This window comes from Erythrolamprus reginae, chromosome 5 (assembly GCF_031021105.1).
Source record: "Erythrolamprus reginae isolate rEryReg1 chromosome 5, rEryReg1.hap1, whole genome shotgun sequence".
Taxonomy (NCBI): domain Eukaryota; kingdom Metazoa; phylum Chordata; class Lepidosauria; order Squamata; family Dipsadidae; genus Erythrolamprus; species Erythrolamprus reginae.
Genome location: NC_091954.1, coordinates 101,660,953 through 101,681,798, shown reverse-complemented (window position 1 = coordinate 101,681,798; position 20,846 = coordinate 101,660,953). Strand labels below are relative to the sequence as shown.

The 20,846-nt window shown below is 43.2% G+C and overlaps 1 protein-coding gene across 3 annotated transcripts in view; it reads left to right on the top strand.

The window, feature by feature from the left end:
- The window catches only part of PLD1 (phospholipase D1), a 195,441-nt gene that overhangs the window by 116,996 nt on the left and 57,599 nt on the right, over positions 1-20,846 (top strand). For 2 of the 3 annotated variants that reach the window (XM_070753638.1, XM_070753637.1), the window contains exons 8-12: positions 1,566-1,658; positions 11,040-11,192; positions 11,357-11,506; positions 13,756-13,839; positions 17,476-17,557. In XM_070753638.1, coding sequence (XP_070609739.1) covers positions 1,566-1,658; positions 11,040-11,192; positions 11,357-11,506; positions 13,756-13,839; positions 17,476-17,557 — 562 coding nt within the window. The remainder of the gene's footprint in view (positions 1-1,565; positions 1,659-11,039; positions 11,193-11,356; positions 11,507-13,755; positions 13,840-17,475; positions 17,558-20,846) is intronic. The other variant, XM_070753639.1, reaches the window with a different exon arrangement.

Sequence of the window (20,846 nt, the reverse complement as noted above, 5' to 3'; positions counted from 1 at the left end):
TATTCTGGGTATCCCACAGGGTGCATTCTCCCTGGTTCAGACCGGTTCGCCCAAACCAGTAGCAACCCGCTGGTGACACCAGGATGATGTCACAGAACTAGTTCTGTCAGTGCCAGTCTGTGGATGCCGCCATATTTTTAAAAATTATTTTTATTTTTTTTCTTCTGTGTATATGCGGAAGCCAGGTTTCTGGAACTGCGCATGTGTCGGCATCTTGTTTTGGGCTTTTTAAGGGGATTTGGACCCCACTCGTCCCACGAGGTCCCACTCGTCATCTTCAGGCTGGTGCTTTTGGCTTTGTGCTAGGGCGAGCAATATATATATATTCATATTTTTGGTGATAAGTGAAAAGGAAGGGAGCCTAGCATACATCTATTTTTAAGTGAAAAGGAAGGGAGCCTAGTATACATCTATTTCGAGCTTGTTATGCTCTCATTACATCTATTTCGAGCTTGTTATGCTCTCATTAGCTAAACATACCCTTACTGGGATTTGAACCTGTAGGATTCTGCGTGCAAGTCAGGATATTAACCTCTAAACTACAGGCTCGGCTCCGAATCAGCTTTTGACAGAAAACAATGTATCAATGTATGAATCAATGTATGTATCAGCTGGCCGCTGGGAGGTATGTGCACATGCACAGTTGAGCAAAACTGGGGTAACAACTCGCACACCCACAGAGAGGGCTCTACATAAAGCCCTACATGGCATCGGAACAGAATACCTCCGAGACCGCCTTCTGCCGCACGAATCCCAGCAGCCGATTAGGTCCCACAGAGTTGGCCTTCTCCGGGTCCCGTCGACTAAACAATGTCGTCTGGTGGGACCCAGAGGAAGAGCCTTCTCTGTGGTGGCCCCGGCCCTCTGATACCTTCTCCCCCCAGAGATTCATACTGCCCCCACCCTCCTCACCTTTTGTAAGTCATTAAAAACTCATCTCTGCATGGGGAAATTAACACACACCCCAATTGTCAAGGTTGGTGTATGGTTTGATTGGATTGTGTGATTATTTTATTATAAGGGTTTTAAATTGTATTTTTAAAAATTGGATTTGTACACTGTTTATGTTGTTGGGAGCCGCCCCGAGTCTTCAGAGAGGGGCGGCCTACAAATCTAATAAATTATTATTATTATTATTATTATTATTATTATTATTATTATTATTATTATGTCAGTACAACACAACAAACAAGATCACTATGCTGGATTTCGTATTTCATCACCAGTCGGGCGCTTCCCAAGCACCTAGGACTGCGTGATGTAGCGGCGAATTATGTTTGCCGATCCCAGTAAAGCGCCTTTTGCAATTGACAGATGGAGATTTTGTCAATTCCAATGGTTTTCAAATGTCCGCTGAGATCTTTTGGTACTGCACCCAGCAGTACCAATGTCGCCGGTATCTCTGAAACTTACATGGGAAGAAACCCAAATATGTCAAGACTTATTATTATTATTATTATTATTATTATTATTATTATTATTATTATTTATTATTATAGGTTTGCCATCACGGTGCTAAAGGTTTTCTAACTCATTGCATCCTTTTTCTTCTCTTTTGTCTTCAGAGAAGGTATGGTTATGAAAAGATCTGGAGGACACCGAATTCCTGGCTTAAACTGTTGTGGGCAAGGAAGGCTATGCTTCCGATGGTCAAAAAGGTACTTTTGCGGAAATCCTGAATTTCTTTCTAAATGCTGCCCCCCACCCTCCAACATTAAGCTCAATGGTTTTGAAGCAAAAAAAGATAGGTTTTTTTTTAAAAAAAAATGCGGGAGGTACAAATGGATGAGAATCCTCAAGGTGAAAACATCTCAAGATGGTTCAGGCACCAGGCTAAAATAAGGAGATCCTGAGTTCTGGTCCCTCTTTAGGCATAAAGCCAGCAGGGTGATCTTGGGCCAGTCATTCTTTTTCAGCCCTGGAGATTAGAACTGCCCCTAGTACCCTCCTCGCCTTTCGCAAACTCCTTAAAACCCACCTTTGTCGTCAGGCATGGGGGAACTGAGATATCTCCCCCGTGCCTATACAATTTATGTATGGTATGCTTGTATGAATGTTTGTTTAATAATGGGGTTTTTAAAATATTTATATTGTAAATTATTACATTTGTTACAAACTGTTTTTATTGTGTTGTGAGCCGCCCCGAGTCTGCGGAGAGGGGCGGCATACAAATCTAATAAATAAATAAGTAAGTAAGTAAGTAAGTAAGTAAGTAAGTAAGTAAGTAAGTAAGTAAGTAAGTAAGTAAGTAAGTAAGTAAGACAATGGCAAATCACTTCCAAAAATCTTGCCAAGAAAATATCAGGGAGTGGTAGTTGCCATGAGTCAATGCTCACTCAAAGGCATGCACACATTTGTACGTTCACGCACGCACGCGCACAAACACACACACACACAATCATTACTGTATTACTACTATTGATGAATAATCAATGCATACTTTTCTTCTTAAATGAAAGTTTCATTGATTAGGAATTAGGACCCCCTAAAAAGCAATTTATTACAATTAACTTTAAGGTGAAGGTACACACTTATAAAATATGCAGCGACCTTCTTTCAGACTTACTTTCAGGTCGGAATGACATTCTGCTGACTTAACAATGGCTTCTCTAGTTCATTTTCTGTCATTATTTAGAAACATGTTTTGCCTTGTAGACTCACGAAAGATGCAGCATAACCTTGGCAGCCAATCTGCTACCCAATGTTCCCGGATGATTGTTCTCCTTGGAGAGCCTTGGGGTGTCCTGAAACATTTGCAAAAAAATCTCAATTCAATTACTAGTGTTGAGACAATGCTGGTTTTGTCCTGGAGTACAAGGCACCATCCAATCACTGTCGCCAGTAAGCAGGCTGGATGCCCTCAGTGGCTCATTTGCATTTTATGGAACATCAAGTCTCAGGCTCCCAAACATAGAAACAAAAGCCTGTCTTCCCAGGACAGAAAATAACAGAATCTGCTGCATGCACAATCAGCAGTCAATCATTTTTTAAAGTTAATATTTTTATTTTATTTATTTATTTATTGGATTTGTATGCCGCCCCTCTCTGCAGACTCGGGGCGGCTAACAACAATGATAAAAAACAACATGTAACAATCCAATTTAATAAAACAACTAAAAACCCTTATTATAAAAACCAAACATACACCCAAACATACCATACATAACTATGATTGATTATTGATTTTTAAAATGTAAAACACACACACACAACAGCAATCAATCAGAGTACAGTTGGAGGTCTTCTTGTCCAACCCCCTGTTCATGCAGAGGACCCTATTCCATTTCAGACAAGTGAGACTGTTCAGTGTCTTCTTAAAAACTACCTGTTGCTACCTGTATGGTAAAGGACGTTGCAACAGTAGCGATCACTGCACTGTGCATACAGTTTCAGTTAGCTTGTGTGCGCATACGCCCCCAGCGTGTTTTTGCTTCTGCGGGCATGGGAGAGATTTCGGTAATTTTTTGCTGCTGTGCATGCATGGAAGCAAAAAAATCACTGAAATCTCTGTACAGTACTTGTATCTTTGGTCCAAGTGTCCAGCACCGCTGCTCCATTAAAATTAAATATATTTTAAAGATAAAATGAATATTATCTCAAGGCTCACAAAGTTGCATTTATTGCTGATTTGGAAACCCTCTTACAGATTTCTTTTGTGTCAAACATGAATTTAACCATTTACAGCTTTAGACTGATTAGATTAAAGAATGGAGAGAGTTATGATGTAGCCACTTTAACCCAAAGGTGCTTTTTCCTTGCTTTGTTTCCTGAAGCTTCTTCAGTTCTGACAAGGAAAATCCAGTTGTCTCTTGAAAAAGCACTGTTGGGATAACCTGGATGACTGAGAAACTCCATAGACAGAATTTCAGGGCAGTCGCCTGCTGCACTGTTCAATTGTGTAATTTCACTGAAGTCTCTCACCCAGTTATACATCTCCACCCCATGTCCAGCCAACGAAGCAGTGGAAGTGATGGGCCGGTGCCTGGAGGATGTTAGGGCCTGGATGAGTGTCAACAAGCTCAAACTCAACCCAGACAAGACGGAGTGGCTGTGGATCTTACCTCCCGAGGACAACTCCATCTGTCCATCCATTACCCTGGGGGGAGAATCACTGGCCCCCTCAGAGAAGGTTCGCAACTTGGGTGTCCTCCTCGATCCACAGCTGACATTAGAGAAACATCTTTCAGCTGTGGCGAGGGGGACGTTTGCCCAGGTTCGCCTTGTGCACCAGTTGCGACCCTACTTGGACCGGGAGTCACTGCTCACAGTCACTCACGCCCTCATCACCTCGAGGCTTGACTACTGTAATGCTCTCTACATGGGGCTACCTTTGAAAAATGTTCGGAAACTTCAGATCGTGCAGAATGCAGCTGCGAGAGCAATCATGGGCTTTCCCAAATATGCCCATGTTACACCAACACTCCGCAGTCTGCATTGGTTGCCGATCAGTTTCCGGTCACAATTCAAAGTGTTGGTTAGGACCTATAAAGCCCTTCATGGCACCGGACCAGATTACCTCAGGGACCGCCTTCTGCTGCATGAATCCCAGCGACCAGTTAGGTCCCACAGAGTGGATCTTCTCCGGGTCCCGTCAACTAAGCAATGTCGCCTGGCGGGACCCAGGGGAAGAGCCTTCTCTGTGGCGGCCCCAGCCCTCTGGAACCAACTCCCCCCAGAGATTAGAACTGCCCCCACCCTCCTTGCCTTTCGTAAACAACTTAAAACCCACCTCTGCCGCCAGGCATGGGGAAATTGAGATCCTCTTTCCCCCTAGGCCTTTACAATTCTATGCATGGTATGTATGTATGTATGTTTGGTTTTTATATTAATTGATTTTTAATCATCAATACCAAATTACTATTGTACACTGTTTTATTGTCGCTGTTAGCCGCCCCGAGTCTCTTGAGAGGGGCGGCATACAAATCCAATAAATAAATAAATAAATAAATAAATAAATAAATAAATAAATAAATAAATAAATCATATATAGGTACTACCTAGCTCACATTGAGTTCAACTCTGGGCAATTCCTCGGACATGTCATCTAATATTCTTGGCTGTGATTCAGAAATGATTTGGAACAGGCTCTTCCGCAGACAGAAAGGGAAACAGCAACAAGTGGGTAAATATTAGTGGTTGGCAGATGGATGCTTCTCTCTAAGTAACAAAACAGACTGAGATTTGACACTTTGCTATTAAAGATGGCATCACTACAGCGCTTCTAAATTGCATGAAAAATTGGCACACGAGGCGATTTGGAACAAGTTATGGCTCTGCAGCAACAAAGTGGAGAAATATACCAATTCTGGTCCCTCGTGTGAAGAGGAACAGTTTGGATGCTCCCGTGACACATGTTGTGAATTCATAAGAGTTGAGAACGTCACGTAGGGAAAGCATGTGGCCAGAGTATGCTTATGCTCACACACACATATACACTCATGTGTCATTTCCTGCATCCAGAATGCAAACTGTCAAGAAATGTGTACTACCAAAGAGGAAGGGCAAAACATAAAAATAACAAGGTGTCACAAGTCCTTATGAAGCAGTCTGGAGAAAACCCTGCACCCCAGGCCATGATTGAGTTCTTCCTCCTTTTGAGAACTGGCTTTGTGAAGCATTCGTTTCGATATTACGACTATGTACGTGCATACCCTGATGGTAAAAATAGTTTGAATAGGAGACTTTCTCCTCCCCATTCCTCCCACAGCACTGAGGAAGTCTACACTGAACAGAGCAAAATCTATTCAGTCTTCTCTTATCCCAGTGGTCTGTCTCTCCCTCCCTCTCTCCCTCCCTCCCTTTCTCTTGCTCCCTCTCCCTCCCACCCTCTCTCTCTCTCTCTTTCTCTCTCACTCTCTCCCTCCCTCTTTCTCTCTCTCTCCCTCCCTCTCATTCTCTTTCTCTCTCCCTCCCTTTCTCTTGTTCCCTCTCCCTCCCACCCTCTCTCTCTCTTTCTCTCTCACTCTCTCCCTCCCTCTTTCTCTCTCCCTCCCTCTCTCTCTCTTTCTCTCTCTCCCTCCTTCTCTCTCTCTTTCTCTCTCTCCCTCCCTCCCTCTCTCTTTCTCTCTCTCCCCCTCCCTCCCCCCTCTTTCTCTCTCTCTCCCCCTCCCTCTCTCTTTCTCTCTCTCTCTCCCTCCCTCTCTCTTTCTCTCTCTCCCTCTCTTTCTCTCTCTCTATCTCCCTCTTTCTCTCTCTTCCTCCTTCCCTCCCTCTCTCTCTCTCGCTCCCTCCTTCTCTCTCTCTTTCTCTCTCTCCCCCCTCTCTCTCTTTCTCCCTCCCTCTCTCTTTCTCTCTCTCTCTCCCTCCCTCTCTTTCTCTATCTCTCTTTCTCTCTCTCTCCCTCCCTCCCTCTTTCTCTCTCTCTCCCTCCTCTCTCTTTCTCTCTCTCTCCCTCCCTCTCTCCTTCCCTCCCTCTCTCTCTTTCTCTTGCTCTCCCTCTTTCCCCCCTCTCTCTTTCTCTCTCTCTTGTGTGTGTGTGTATGAATCTATACACACTTTTCCTCTCTCTGCTTCACAGCCTGTTGCTTAGCAATTCACCTTTTCAAAGCTGAAGTTGCAGTCTCCTTTTTGTAAACTTTAATGGAATTAAGTTGGTGTGTTTTTTTATAAACAACTAATACAGTAACAGCTGAGTTTTAAAGTGCTGAGTTTATAATGAGGGGTGGAAGCGTTTCCAAACAACATGCTCCAAAAATTGGAGGCCAGGAATCACTAGCCAAACAAACATTGAATATTATTTTTGTTGAATCAAATCCTAGACTGAATGGTGGTTTGTGTTACCAGACCAGAGCACCATGCGAATGTGTCTTTTCTTCCAGCATTAAGGCTCAGAAGATCCAGTGAGTCACAGAAGAGCTTAACAACTAATTATTGCCTAGGAAAATTTCAACCTGGCTTGCATGGATATGAAAAGTGTCAGAATGGAATATTCCTCTCCACTTGGCTAGGTGGAAAATGTCATTTCTGAATCACAAAACCGGAGCAATAGAGAGAAGACAGAGAGTCCCTTCAAGAAACTCACAAATGCAGAGTAGAAAGGAACAAGCATAAAAACTTTAGTCCAATTAAAAAGTCCAGGGGGTAAAAAATGTATTCACATTAAATTGAGATAATGATGAAGTCTATAGAGCTCCAGAAGTATACAGCAGAAAGACCTAATATTTATTTATCTGTTGTTGTTATTATATATATATCAACCCATAGAGTGTGGTCTTAGTATTTTTTTTTCCTTTTATTATTTTCTTTACTTCCCCTTTTTATTGGTATTATGGTTCATCACACAGTCACCAGACGTTCAGACTGGGTTTAATACTTTTCTCAACCTATGGTGAGATCATCCAAGGGCATGGGGTGAGATATCATCAGTATGCAGATGATACCCAGCTTTACATTTCCACCCTTTGTCCAGTCAGCAAAGCAGTGGAAGTGATGTGCCGGTGCCTGGAGGCTGTTGGGGTCTGGATGGATGTCAACAGACTCAAACTCAACTCTGATAAGACGGAGTGGCTGTGGGTTTTGCCTCCCAAGGACAATTCCATCTGTCCGTCCATGACCCTGGGGGGGGAATTATTGACCCCCACAGAGAGGGTCCACAACTTGGGTGTCCTCCTCGATCCACAGCTGACATTAGAGAAACATCTTTCAGCTGTGGCGAGGGGGGCGTTCGCCCAGGTTCGCCTGGTGCACCAGTTGCTACCCTATTTGGACCGGGAGTCACTGCTCACAGTCACTCATGCCCTCATCACCTCGAGGCTCGACTACTGTAATGCTCTCTACATGGGGCTACCTTTGAAAAGTGTTCGGAAACTTCAAATCGTGCAGAATGCAGCTGCGAGAGCAATCATGGGCTTTCCCAAATATGCCCATGTTACACCAACACTCCACAGTCTGCATTGGTTGCCGATCAGTTTCCGGTCACAATTCAAAGTGTTGGTTATGACCTATAAAGCCCTTCATGGCACCGGACCAGACTATCTCAGGGACCGCCTTCTGCTGCACGAATCCCAGCGACTGGTTAGGTCCCACAGAGTGGGTCTTCTCCGGGTCCCGTCAACTAAACAATGCCACTTGGCGGGACCCAGGGGAAGAGCCTTCTCTGTGGCGGCCCCAGCCCTCTGGAACCAACTCCCCCCAGAGATTAGAATTGCCCCCACCCTCCTTGCCTTTCGTAAACGCCTTAAAACTCACCTCTGCCGCCAGGCATGGGGGAATTGAGATGTTCTTTCCCCCTGGGCCTTTACAATTCCATGTGTGGTATGTCTGTATGTATGTTTGGTTTTTTTATATTAATGGGTTTTTTTAATCATTTTTAGTATTTATTGGATTATTATTGTACATTGTTTTATTACTGTTGTTAGCCGCCCCGAGTCTCTGGAGAGGGGCGGCATACAAATCCAATAAATAAGTAAGTAAGTAAGTATGTAAGTATGTAAGTAAGTAAGTAAGTAAGTAAGTAAGTAAGTAAGTAAGTAAGTAAGTAAGTAAGTAAGTAAATAAACCTGTTCTGGGATGTCATTGTGATGTCACCAGCAGGTTGCTACCAGTTCGGGCAAACCGAGAGGAACCGATCTCTGACCAGGAATGTCCAACCTTGGCAACTTTAAGAGTTGTAGACTTCAATTCCCAGAATTCCCCAGCCAACATGTTGAAGTTGAAATCCACAAGTCCACAAGTTGCCAAGAATTGACATCCCTGATCTTTCAAATTTTTAACATCAGTTCTGGTTTGCTTTAGAAAATGTAACAAAAGGCAGTCACGTTTACAAAGCTACCTTTAGTTGAGTAAGACCTTTAGCTCAAGTCTCTTAGAAGTTGTCTCTTTTGTAAGATTGCTATCTCTTAGCACAGTGGCCCCCAAATATCCCCCCCCCCCCTGAAGAATGCAGTCATAAAAATATTATCTCTGGTCAAGCTTCCACATCATACTGCCAGCTCAGAGTGTTATGTCAGGGGCTATTCAACTTCAGAATTCCTAGCTGGTTGTTTTTCTTTGTGTGTGATCCGTATAGTTTCTTGTACACACCTAGTTCTTGTAGAGAAGTTAGTAACAGGGGATGCAATGAAAGGTTTTGTGGTAGATGATAATTAGCATGTAGAAGCAATGACCAGCCCGAGGTGACTCAGCTGACTCCCACGCAAAGAGGACAACTATAGACCCTGGTGCTGAATTAACTCATTTTTTGAATTTCTGCTGTACAAGAGCCAGTTTGGTGTAACAATTAAAGTATCAGGCTAGAAACTGGGAGACAATGCATTCATGTACCACATTAGACCCAAAGACAGCTGTGTGACCTTGGGTCAGTTACAGTCTCTCAAGGCCTAGGGAAAAGGCATCAGCAAACCACTTCCAAAATCTTACCAAGAAAACTACAAGGAGTCAACAATAATTTGAAGGCAAACAAACAAAATAAAGAGCCTATAACAGTGATGACGAACCTATGGTATGGGTGCCACAGGTGGCACGCGGAGCCATATCTGCTGGCATGCGAGCTGTTGCTCTAGCTCAGCTCCAACATTCATGTGTTTGCCGGCCAGCTGATTTTTGGCTCACACAGAGGCATTTTAGCTTCCAAAGAGCCTGTGGGGGGATAGGGGAGGGTGTTTTTATCCTCCCCCAGCTGCAGGCAAGCCTTTGGAGCCTGGGGAGGGCAAAACATGAGCCTACTGGGCCCATCAGAAGATGGAAAATAGGCCATTTCCGGCCTCCAGAGGGCCTCCAGGGAGCAGGGGAAGCTGTTTTTGCCCTGCGCGGACATTGAACTATGGATGTGGGCACTCACGCATATGCGATAGTGCATGCCCTCACTCTTTCGGCACCTGAGGGGGGAAAAGGTTTGCCATCACTGGTCTATACCATAAATTAAGCAACAGCTAAACAATACATTAAGCCACAATCAAATTTTTAAAAAATGAATGAACCAAAATTACTGATTTGCATGTGAATGCAACTAACCAAAATTAGTATGTTCTGTGAATGCATCTTTTTAAATGTTTAATTAGCATATACGGTGATACCTTGTCTTACGAACTTAATTGGTTCCGGGAGGAGGTTCGTAAGGTGAAAAGTTTGTAAGACGAAACAATGTTTCCCATAGGAAACAATGGAAAACCGATTAATGCGTGCAAGCCCCCCCCCCCAAAAAAATGCAAAAATGGGCGCTCTGCTGGGCACCGCTGCCCGGGCACTTCTTGGTGCTCTCCTGAACCCGAAAAGTTCGGCAAAAGTTTGGGAGAATGCCGAGAAGTGCCGCCGCCCAACTGTTACCTTCCCAGAAGAGCTTTCGGCTGGTCGGAAGGCTCAAACGGAGGTGGGGAATCCCAATAGGGAATTCCAGGGGCGGAGCTTTGACGTCACAGACACGTCCTTCCTGGAGTCCCAGTTTCAGCCAGTTCGTATCTCGAAAAGTTCGTATGATGAGGGGTTCGTATCACGAGGTACTACTGTATTTGAGAGTATATCCAGTTAGACGTTTGAGGAGGTAGGGTCTTAATGTGATGTTATGTTGCACATTTAGCATACGCAGCAATATCTTGGCTTGCTATGTTGTATTTTTAGTTTTTTCTTAAATGCAAATCAACATACTAGGTGTAACCTAAAACTATGTCGAACTTTGTGGGAATCGAGTATATAAATATAAATAAAGTCTTAACGGCCAGGTGAAACAAAGCTGGGTTAGATGATTCATTGGTTACTTAAAAACTCTAAACTGGGAGGGTTTTAACCATACTTAACCGCTGTTGATACACCTCAGTGAACTGCGCCTGGAAATTGCCTACCTGCATTCTCTTCAGAAGAGGAATAACTCCAATTATGCTTTATCTTGTCCAGAATAGATTGTGTTAAAAGTAAAGCAGTTTACAGAAAATTGGATACAGAAAAAAAGTATGCAGCAGGCAAATTGTGTTGCTTTAGGAACAGGCTTGGAAAAAAAGTATTGTTGCGGTTATAGCAAACATGGTTGAGATGCTTTAAATGTTAATATGATTAAGCTATCAACATAATCTACTGGGGTTTTTTTCCCACTTGTATTCCTTTCCCAGGTGGTTAGTGGTAAAAGATTCTTTCTTATTGTATATGAAGCCAGACAGTGGAGCTATTTCTTTCGTCCTCCTCGTTGATAAAGAATTCAGCATAAAAATTGGCAAGAAGGAGACAGAGACTAAATATGGTTTACGAATTGATAATCTTTCCAGGTAAGAAGTTCATATTGTACCACCTGATTATCTCCCTCTGCAATGTTGAGCGTTCTGATTCAACGTGTTCCAAATTGGAAGTTTTCTGCTGGTTGCTTATGGCAAGTAGTGATTGTGTACAAGTGAAAAAGTGACAAAGCCAATTATTTTTTTTACCTGTGCAGGTCACTGATTTTGAAGTGTAACAGCTACAGACATGCTCTTTGGTGGGGCCAAGAAATAGAAGCATTCATTCAGAAGAATGGCAAGAACTTCCTCAAACACCATAGATTTGGTTCCTATGCAGCCATCCAGGAGAACACACTAACCAAGTGGTAAGAGAAGATGTTCCATTGTGTAATATTCATTCATTCATTCATTCATTCATTCATTCATTCGACTTCTATGCCGCCCAATCCCGAAGGACTCAGGGCGGCTTACAACAATAATAAAAATACAACATAAATAGTTACAAAGTGTTCTGTCGAGGTCTCTGGTAGAATCCTCCCGAAAATGCACAGATACAATTTCAGACACACACACGTTTGAAAATTCAAAACAATGTTCTTTATACCGAAAATTCAAATAAACGAAGCACTCTTTTTGTATAGCAAAGAGCACTCGTCTCCAAACAAACTGGTAATTTGTACAAGTCCCTTATCAGTTCTGAGATACTTAGCTTGCAGCTGTGAGGCAATTCACAGTCCTTCTTCTTTCACAAAGTGAAACACACTTTGCTCTGATTTAGTTTCAAAGCGGGGAAAAATCAGCACACAAAGGTCAAAGTCAGCAAAGCGCAACGATCAGATAATCCTCCACAATGGCCAAACCCACAGGCTGCTATTTATAGCAGCCTCACTAATTACCACAGCCCCATCCAACCACAGGTGGCCTCATTTTCTTTGATAATAATCTCTCAGTTGTTGCTGCCTATGCATCGCTCTCTCATGCGTGGCTGTATCATTAACTCTTGTTCTGAATCCAAGGAGGAGCTAGATAATTGATCTCCTTCTGAGCTGTCTGCCACACTCTCCTCCTCCCTGTCACTCATGTCTTCTTGGTCAGAGGAGCCTTCATCATCAGATTCCACCGGGAGCAAAACAGGCCTGCAGTATGTGGATGTCTCCCTCACATCCACAGTCCTTGGGGCAGGAGCTGGGCCAGAGCTAACCACAACACAAAGGGAGAAAAAAGAAGTCAAACTTTATCTAAAACTACCTGGTGGGTTAACTTCCGGGTGCACAAAATTCCCTCTGCCCAACCGGTTATGGGCCAAGTAGCTATGCCCAACAGAAGGCATTCAGGAGCCACTTCACCTTCTCCTCCGATGGCTGGGCTGGGTCGGGATGGGGCCTCCGCGGCCTCTGCGGCCGTGCTGTAAAAACCCACATCCATCCTTCCACCTGTCGAAGGCAGGTGCGACTAGAGAGTTTCGGGAGGTCCCGATTCTTCCTGGACCAGCCGACAAGCAAGGGAGCACCAGGGGCGGATGGAATGCTTTATCCCAGGACCTCCTATGTATTTTTCTCCTGCCTTGACAGTAGAGTCTGGATTATCTGACATTTTCATCTGTCCCGTTTATCCCGTTTATGTTGGATAATCCAGACTCTACTGTAATAATAAACATTTATTTATAATGCCCTTTTAACAAAGAGCATAACAGCAAGCCATATACAACTCACAAAGACAGACAGTAGGCAGTACACACACTGAAACTAAAACACAACTAATAAAACCACAAAACTTGTTAAAAACTGTTGGTCTCCAGCCAGTAACGCTTAAATATTATACCTCTTATACTGTTGGTCTTCAGCAATTGCTGTTTAAATATTCTGCTGAGATTCAGTGCTCCTATGTTGCAGCCCTGCCCTATTTTCCCTGAATTGTACAAATCCCTTTTTAAAACACCAAAACGGCTGGTCATTGTCATCTTTAATGACAGCAATTTCCCCCAGTATTACTATCTATGGATAAAGTAATCCTTTCTTTGCTTTTGAATTTCTTTAGTACTTAGTTTCAGTGGATGAACCCAAGGTTAAAGACTGTGAAATGAGAGAGGGAGGAAAAAGAAAAAACTTTCCACATTTTCTAGGCCATGCCTGGTTTCACGTATCTCCATTATGTTTGTTTTTCAACATATCTTTATAGCTGTAGGCTAAAAAAATCCTACAGTTATTGCTACAATTTTTTCTGCAAAAAACCTCCTATATTTATTGCTTCAATCTTTCCTGACTAGGAAGATGTTCTAGTAATCTAATCACTTTTCATTTCTTCTTTCTTTCTTTCTTTCTTTCTTTCTTTCCTTCCTTCCTTCCTTCCTTATTTATTGTTATTGTTATTTATTGGATTTGTATGCCGCCCTTCTCCGCAGACTCGTGGCAGCTTCCTTCCTTCCTTCCTTCCTTCCTTCTTTCCTTCTTTCTTTCTTTCTTTCTTTCTTTCTTTCTTTCTTTGCATTTCCTCCTTTTCGGTGCTTCTTCCAATAATTAAAAAACAAAAAACAAAAAAAGTCCTGTATATTGTTAACCTTTTGCTTCCAGATTTCCAGACCTACCTGTTTTTGTAATGTTGTCATTGTTTCTAGGTATGTCAATGCCAAGGGGTACTTTGAAGACGTAGCAAATGCCATGGAAGCGGCCAAAGAAGAGATTTTCATCACCGATTGGTGGTTAGTATTTAACTGACATGATCAGATCCCACCCTTCCTGATCAGCCTCCTTCTAGCCCAGGGGTCAGCAACCCGCAACTCTGGAGCCACATGTGGCTCTTTCATCCCTCTGTTGCAGCTTCCTATCGCCAGTCAGTTCCACAATTGATAGGACTTTCGGTTAGGACAGGTAGAGGAGAAAAGGACGCCATGCAGGGGAAGACTCTATGGTGGGGGAACCAGACTTCCAGTTGTCAGAGAAAAAGGAAAGCGTGCTAGGAGAAGACTCTATGGTAGGAGGAACCAGATTTCCAGTTGGCAGAGGAAGAAGGATGCTGTGCTAGGAAAAGACTCTGTGGTGAGGGAACCAGACTTCCTGTAAACTCCAGAACTGAATGTGGGGCTTCCAGTTAGGACCTTTGTAGTTCTTTAAGGTTGCTGAGCCCTGTTCTAGCCTCTCAAGCAGGGGTGGATTGTTGTTGCTGCCACTACCGGTGCGCTGTGGATGCAGCTTCGGTTCTATTACATGTGGGCATCCCCTTGTGAGAGGTTGCTTCCGGCGCATGCACAGAAGCAAAAACACACTGGGACACATGTGCGCGCATGCAAGATAACTGAATCTGTGCACACAGTGTATCTTTCGCTACCAGCACGCCGTCCTCTACCACAGTGTTTCCCAACTTTGGCAACATGGAGGTATCTGGACTTCAACTCCCAGAATTCCCCAGCCAGCATTTGCTGGCTGGGGAATTCTGGGAGTTGAAGTCCAAATATCTTCAAGTTGTCAAGGTTGAGAAACACTGCTCTACCGTACTGATAGCAACCCAGCACTGCTCTCAATGTATTTTCTAGAATATTTAATTATAATGTGGCACTGTTAGGGTCCTCTCACATGGAAACTTAACAGCGGGACCAGATGGTTTGGCATGTCTTAAAAGAAGAGGCAGACAATAAGAGAGGCTTTGCTGCAAAGGTCTTTTCAGGACACTTGGCTAAGGAAACAAAGACGAACCAACGGAAACTTTTAATCTAACAGAAATTACTTTAATGTACTGATTCCTTTTCAACTTGTCGCTTTTGCATGTAGGGGGGATCAAAAGTCTCTTACTGGCCTTTCTTGAACATTTAGCTTGTACAAGTAGTCCTCGCCTTAACAACAGTTCATTTAGTGACCGTTCAAAATTATAACAGCACTGAAAAGTGACTTATGACCATTTTTCACAGTTACAACCTTGGAAGCATCCCCAAGATTGTGTGATCAAAATATACAGATGCTTGGTTCATACTTATAACCATTGTTGTGTCCACGGGCTCACGTTAAGCCAGATTCACTTAACAACAGGGTTATAATAAATTATCTACTGCAGTCATTCATTTAACAACTAAGGCAGGAAAGGTCATAAAATGAGGCAAAACTCACTTATTTGTTTGTTTATTTATTTATTCAATTTTTTTATACCGCCTTCTCCTTAGACCCAGGGCAGCATACAACATATTAGCAATAGCACTTTTTAACAGAACCAGCATATTGCCCCCAAAATCCGGGTCCTCATTTTACCCACCTCGGAAAGATGAAAGGCTGAGTCAACCTTGAGCCGGTGATGAGATTTGAACCGCTGACCTGCAGATCTAGCAGTCAGCTTTAGTGGCCTACAGTACCGCACTGTACCCACTGCGCCACCTCGGCTCATGACAAATATCTCACTTAACAACAGAAATGTTGGGCTCAATTGTAGTAGAGGGCTACCTATAAATTAAGAGACCCGAAGCATAATTGGAGGGAGAGAAGGGAATAGAACAGGAGTGTCAAACTCAAAGTCCTCGAGGCTGGCCTGGGAATATCAAAGGACCAGCCCGTGGTGTCCTCTGTCACCAAAACCGGGCCATTTTCAGCTACCAGCAGTACTCGGCTGGCCGAAAACGGGCCACATAGCGGCCATGAAAGGCTCATTTTTGGTCCATTCTTGGTCCATTTTCAGCCAGCAAAGTGCTGTAGGAGGCCAAGGAGGGCAAAAACAAGTTGCAGGGGGATGCATACAGCCTTCCCATCTCCCATTTTGGCCAATAAAGTGCAACATAAGGCGTCCGTCACATCTTCCGCTTAGCCGCCCCCTGCCAGCCTGCAGAGGAGAACTACAATCCTGACCTGGCCCTCGAAGAAATCCAGTTTGACACCCCGGGGATAAAAGAAGCTGTTGTTTTTACAGGATTAGAAAAAGAGGTCTGAAGCAGTAGGGAATAGAGACAGCTGGCTTGGCATTGCTTTGCTCAACAAACAACCACAGTGCTTATAGACTGGATACCCAGCTGACTGTTTAGACTGAAGCCTGGTCCCCATGTAAACATGAACTTTTAAAGTCAGACTGGTTGGTGTTATTCACATATAAACAATGTACAATCTAACCTTGTAATAAAAAGGGAGCTGAGCTGAGCTTCTGGTGACATCATGGATATGTCCCAGTCAACCACAGTACAGACATGATTTGCCATTGCTATCTTACGATGAATTTTTGTAGCTTTCAAGCTTAGTCTTAAAGTTTAAACCTTGGAATTTTTTCAGTGGTTTCCCATCCCAGAACTGATTAAACTTTACTCTGGTCAGCTTCCACCTTCAGACAAAGAAATAATAAGCTAGACTATATTACTGAATAAATGAAAACTGCAAAACTTCTTGTTGTATTCGCAGGTGTCAAATTTGCCAAAGGGAACTGGGAAGTATTAGTGAATTTTTAAAACATAGAATCGTAACTTTGAAAAACTTTTGATGCCTTATTTTCCCCATCTGTTATGAATGTCGTGAGCATCAAGGATGGTTGTGGCCTATTTTTGGGGAGGCGAGAAATATGGAGTATAAAAAGATACTTTTTCTTTTCCTCAGCATACAGACCTTGTACCATTTCATGTGCTGCTTGTTTTGTGAGTTTGTAGGCAACCATGAGGATATTTTGCCTATGAATGATTAATGGGAGTTTTTTAAAGTAGAATTTTCAGGATTGTTTTTTAATGTATTATTAATTGGATTGTTTATTATTGGTTCTTGTATATGCTGTGAGCCCCCCCCCCCGAGTCCTTGGAGAGGGGCGGCATACAAATCCAAACAAACAAACAAATAAATATAAATTAATTAATTAATAAATAAGAAAGAAAGAAAGAAAGAAAGAAGGAAGGGAGGGAGGGAGATAGAAAGAAAGAAAGAAAGAAAGAAAGCAGGAAGGGAGAGAGAGAGAGAGAAAGAAAGAGAGAAAGAAAGAAAGAAAGAAAGAAATATTTTTCCCCCTTCCGGCTCTGGGAAAAAATTAAAAAGAAGAATAAAACTGTCCATCTCCAGATTTAAGTTGTTTGTATTTTTCCTTCCAAATATTAGAATGAGAAATAAAATACTGTATGGAAGACAAAGAGCCTCTAAAACCTAGGCAACAGAAAGACTTTTCCCACTCAGAATGATTATATTTCCTATTGGGAGGCACAACAACACTTGAAAATGTCTTTCAGTCTTAAGGAGGCATTGCTGTTTTATATTGTAATAGAGAGAAACCGGGGTCCACTTTGCTAGCAGACTCTCGCATTCAACTGCTTGGATTGGGGCATCTGTTTATGTTCACTTCCGAAAGTGTATTTTTCAGCCAAACTTACTTCCTTTTCTACCTTTTTTTACAGGCTGAGCCCTGAAATATTTATGAAGCGGCCTGTGATGGAAGGGAATCGCTGGAGATTAGACTGCATTTTGAGGCGAAAGGCTGTAAGTGTGCAGTATTTTTCAAAGCTGCGAAAGATAACAAGAATTGAGATATATCTCATTTTTCAGGCAGGAACTCAAGGCTGCATTCATGATGGACTACCTGTGTTCACGCAACACTCTTAGATGAGTGAAGGGAAGATGTAGTGGATAGCCTTCGTACAACAAACAAATATTGTGTCTTGGGTGAATGAATGGTACTGCAAATAACTGAATTAACTAGTTAAAGCCGAGACCGCCTTCAGCAACCAGTCAGGTCCCACAGATTCAGCCTTCTCCAAGTCCCATCAACTAGACCAGTGTTTCCCAACCTTGACAACTTGAAGATATCTGGACTTCAACTCCCAGTGTTCTGTCGGGCTCTCTGGTAGAATCCTCCCGAAAATTCAAAGGTACAAATTTCAGACACACACACGTTTGAAAATTCAAAACAATGTTCTTTATAACGAAAATTCAAATAAACTAATCACTCTTTTTGTATAGCAAAGAGCACTCGTCTCCAAACAAACTGGTAATTTGTACAAGTCCCTTATCAGTTCTTAGATACTTAGCTTGCAGCTGTGAGGCAATTCACAGTCCTTCTTCTTCCACAAAGTGAAACACACTTTGCTCTGCTTTAGTTTCAAAGCAGGGAAAAATCAACACACAAAGGTCGAAGTCAGCAAGACAGGCACGAAAACACAACGATCAGATAATCCTCCATAATGGCCAAACCCACAGGCTGCTATTTATAGCAGCCTCACTAATTACCACAGCCCCACCCAACCACAGGTGGCCTCATTTTCTTTGATAATAATCTCTCAGTTGTTGCTTCCTATGCATCGCTCTCTGCATGTGTGGCTGTATCATTAACTCTTGTTCGGAATCCAAGGAGGAGACAGATAATTGATCTCCTTCTGGGCTGTCTGCCAAACTCTCCTCCTCCTTGTCACTCATGTCTTCTTGGTCAGAGGAGCCTTTATCATCAGATTCCACTGGGAGCAAAATAGGCCTGCAGCATGTGGATGTCTCCCCCACATCCACATTTCTTGGGGCAGGAGCTGGGCCAGAGCTAACCATAACACCCTGGGGAATTCTGAGAATTGAAGTCCAAATATCTTCAAGTTGCCAAGGCTGGGAAACAGTGAACTAGACAATGTCATTTGGCGGGACCTAGGGGGAGAGCCTTCTCTGTGGGGGGGCCGGCCCTCTGGAATCAGCTCCCTCCAGAGATTCGTACTGCCCCTACCATCCTTGCCTTCCACAAGAGTCTGAAGACTCATTTATGCCTCCAGGCCTGTGGCCATTAGATCCTTGCCCCCTGACCAATTAAGGTGTTGAGTGAATGGAATGATTGTTTTTTATGCTTTGGGGTTTTTTTAGATTTTTTACTTAATTAATTGGATTCAAAATATTGTACACTGTTTATTATATGTTGTGAGCCGCCCCGAGTTCTTGGAGAGGGGCAGCATAGAAATTTAATTAATTAATTAAATAAATAAATAAATAAATAAATAAATAAATAAAATAAATTGGTTTTTGAGCTGCCCAAGTTGTTGAACCATAAACTTCCATTACGCCCTTGTGCTAATGCAGAGTTCTAGGCTATTTGGATGATGACTCACATTAGTATCCTAAACCTGTAAGAAAAGACTGGTATCAGTCTGGTAATCAGTTAAAATAATTATGGCTTACATGGTAAGTTCCAGATTTGTTTCCTTCTGTTCTTTTCTGCCAGTATCCAGATGGTATATCAGATGTCATGGAGGTTTTGCCCATGTTTTCTTAGGAATATGTTTGTCTGCTTATGCATTTGTGTATGAGTGGAGAAAATGTGAGTTAGCTCTTTCTCTGTGTGTGTGTTTATACACGTACACAATCATAAATACACAGCGGGAACACTGTATGTTTTAGCTTATCTTTGGGTTCCATCCTAATCTGTGGTTAACATAGCCAGTGTTTATATAACTCGGTTGTTTAGATTTTGATGGCACATTGAAGCATAAACTAACCATTTTGTTATATGAATTTGTCTGAATAATAAACCCTCCCCTTCCCCTTCCTTTCTTCCCCTTTCCCTTCCTTCCTTCCTTCCATCCTTCCTTCCCTTAGGGCTATGCAAAGTTCCTATAAAAGTGAACTATTTATCTTTAGATGTATTTATACTACAGCCCCAGTGCTGATTGCTTAAGCTTCATTACATTTCCTAGAGCAGTGATGGTGAACGTTGCCGAAGGTATGTGCACGTACACTATTGTGCCTGCATGAGTGCCCACACTCATAATTCGATGACTGGGGAGGGCGAAAATTGCTTCCCCTGCCCCCCAGGAGGCTCTCTGAAGGCCAGAAACAGCCCATTTTCCAACTTCTGGTGGGACCAGTAGGCTGATTTCTCACCCTCCCCAAGCTCAATAGGCTTCCCTGGAGCCTGGGGAAGGCAAAAACACTCTCTCCCATCCCCCCGGAGGCCCTCTGGAAGCCAAAAATGCCCTACCAGAGCATCCATGCAAGCCGAAAATCAGCTGGCCAATGCACACATGCACGCTGGAGCTGAGCTAGGGCAACGGGCAGGTATGGCTCTGCGTGTGTTGTGGTTAGCTCTGGCCCAGCTCCTGCCCCAAGGACTGTGGATGTGGGGGAGACATCCACATGCTGCAGGCCTGTTTTGCTCCCGGTGGAATCTGCTGATGAAGGCTCCTCTGACCAAGAAGACAGGAGTGACAGGGAGGAGGAGAGTGTGGCAGACAGCTCAGAAGGAGATCAATTATCTCGCTCCTCCTTGGATTCGGAACAAGAGTTAATGATACAGCCACGCATGCGGAGAGCGATGCATAGGCAGCAACAACTGAGAGATTATTATCAAAGAAAATGAGGCCACCTGTGGTTGGGTGGGGCTGTGGTAATTAGTGAGGCTGCTATAAATAGCAGCCTGTGGGTTTGGCCATTGTGGAGGATTATCTGATCCTTGTGTTTCGTGCCTGTCTTGCTGACTTTGACCTTTGTGTGCTGATTTTTCCCCGCTTTGAAACTAAGTCAGAGCAAAGTGTGTTTCACTTTGTGGAAGAAGAAGGACTGTGAATTGCCTCACAGCTGCAAGCTAAGTATCACAGAACTGATAAGGGACTTGTACAAATTACCAGCTTGTTTGGAGACGAGTGCTCTTTGCTATACAAAAAGAGTGCTCCGTTTATTTGCGTTTTCGGTATAAAGAACATTGTTTTGTATTGTCAAAGGTCTGTGTGTGTCTGAAATTGTATCTGTGCATTTTTGGGAGGATTCTACCAGAGAGCTCGACAGAACAGCGTGCCACCTG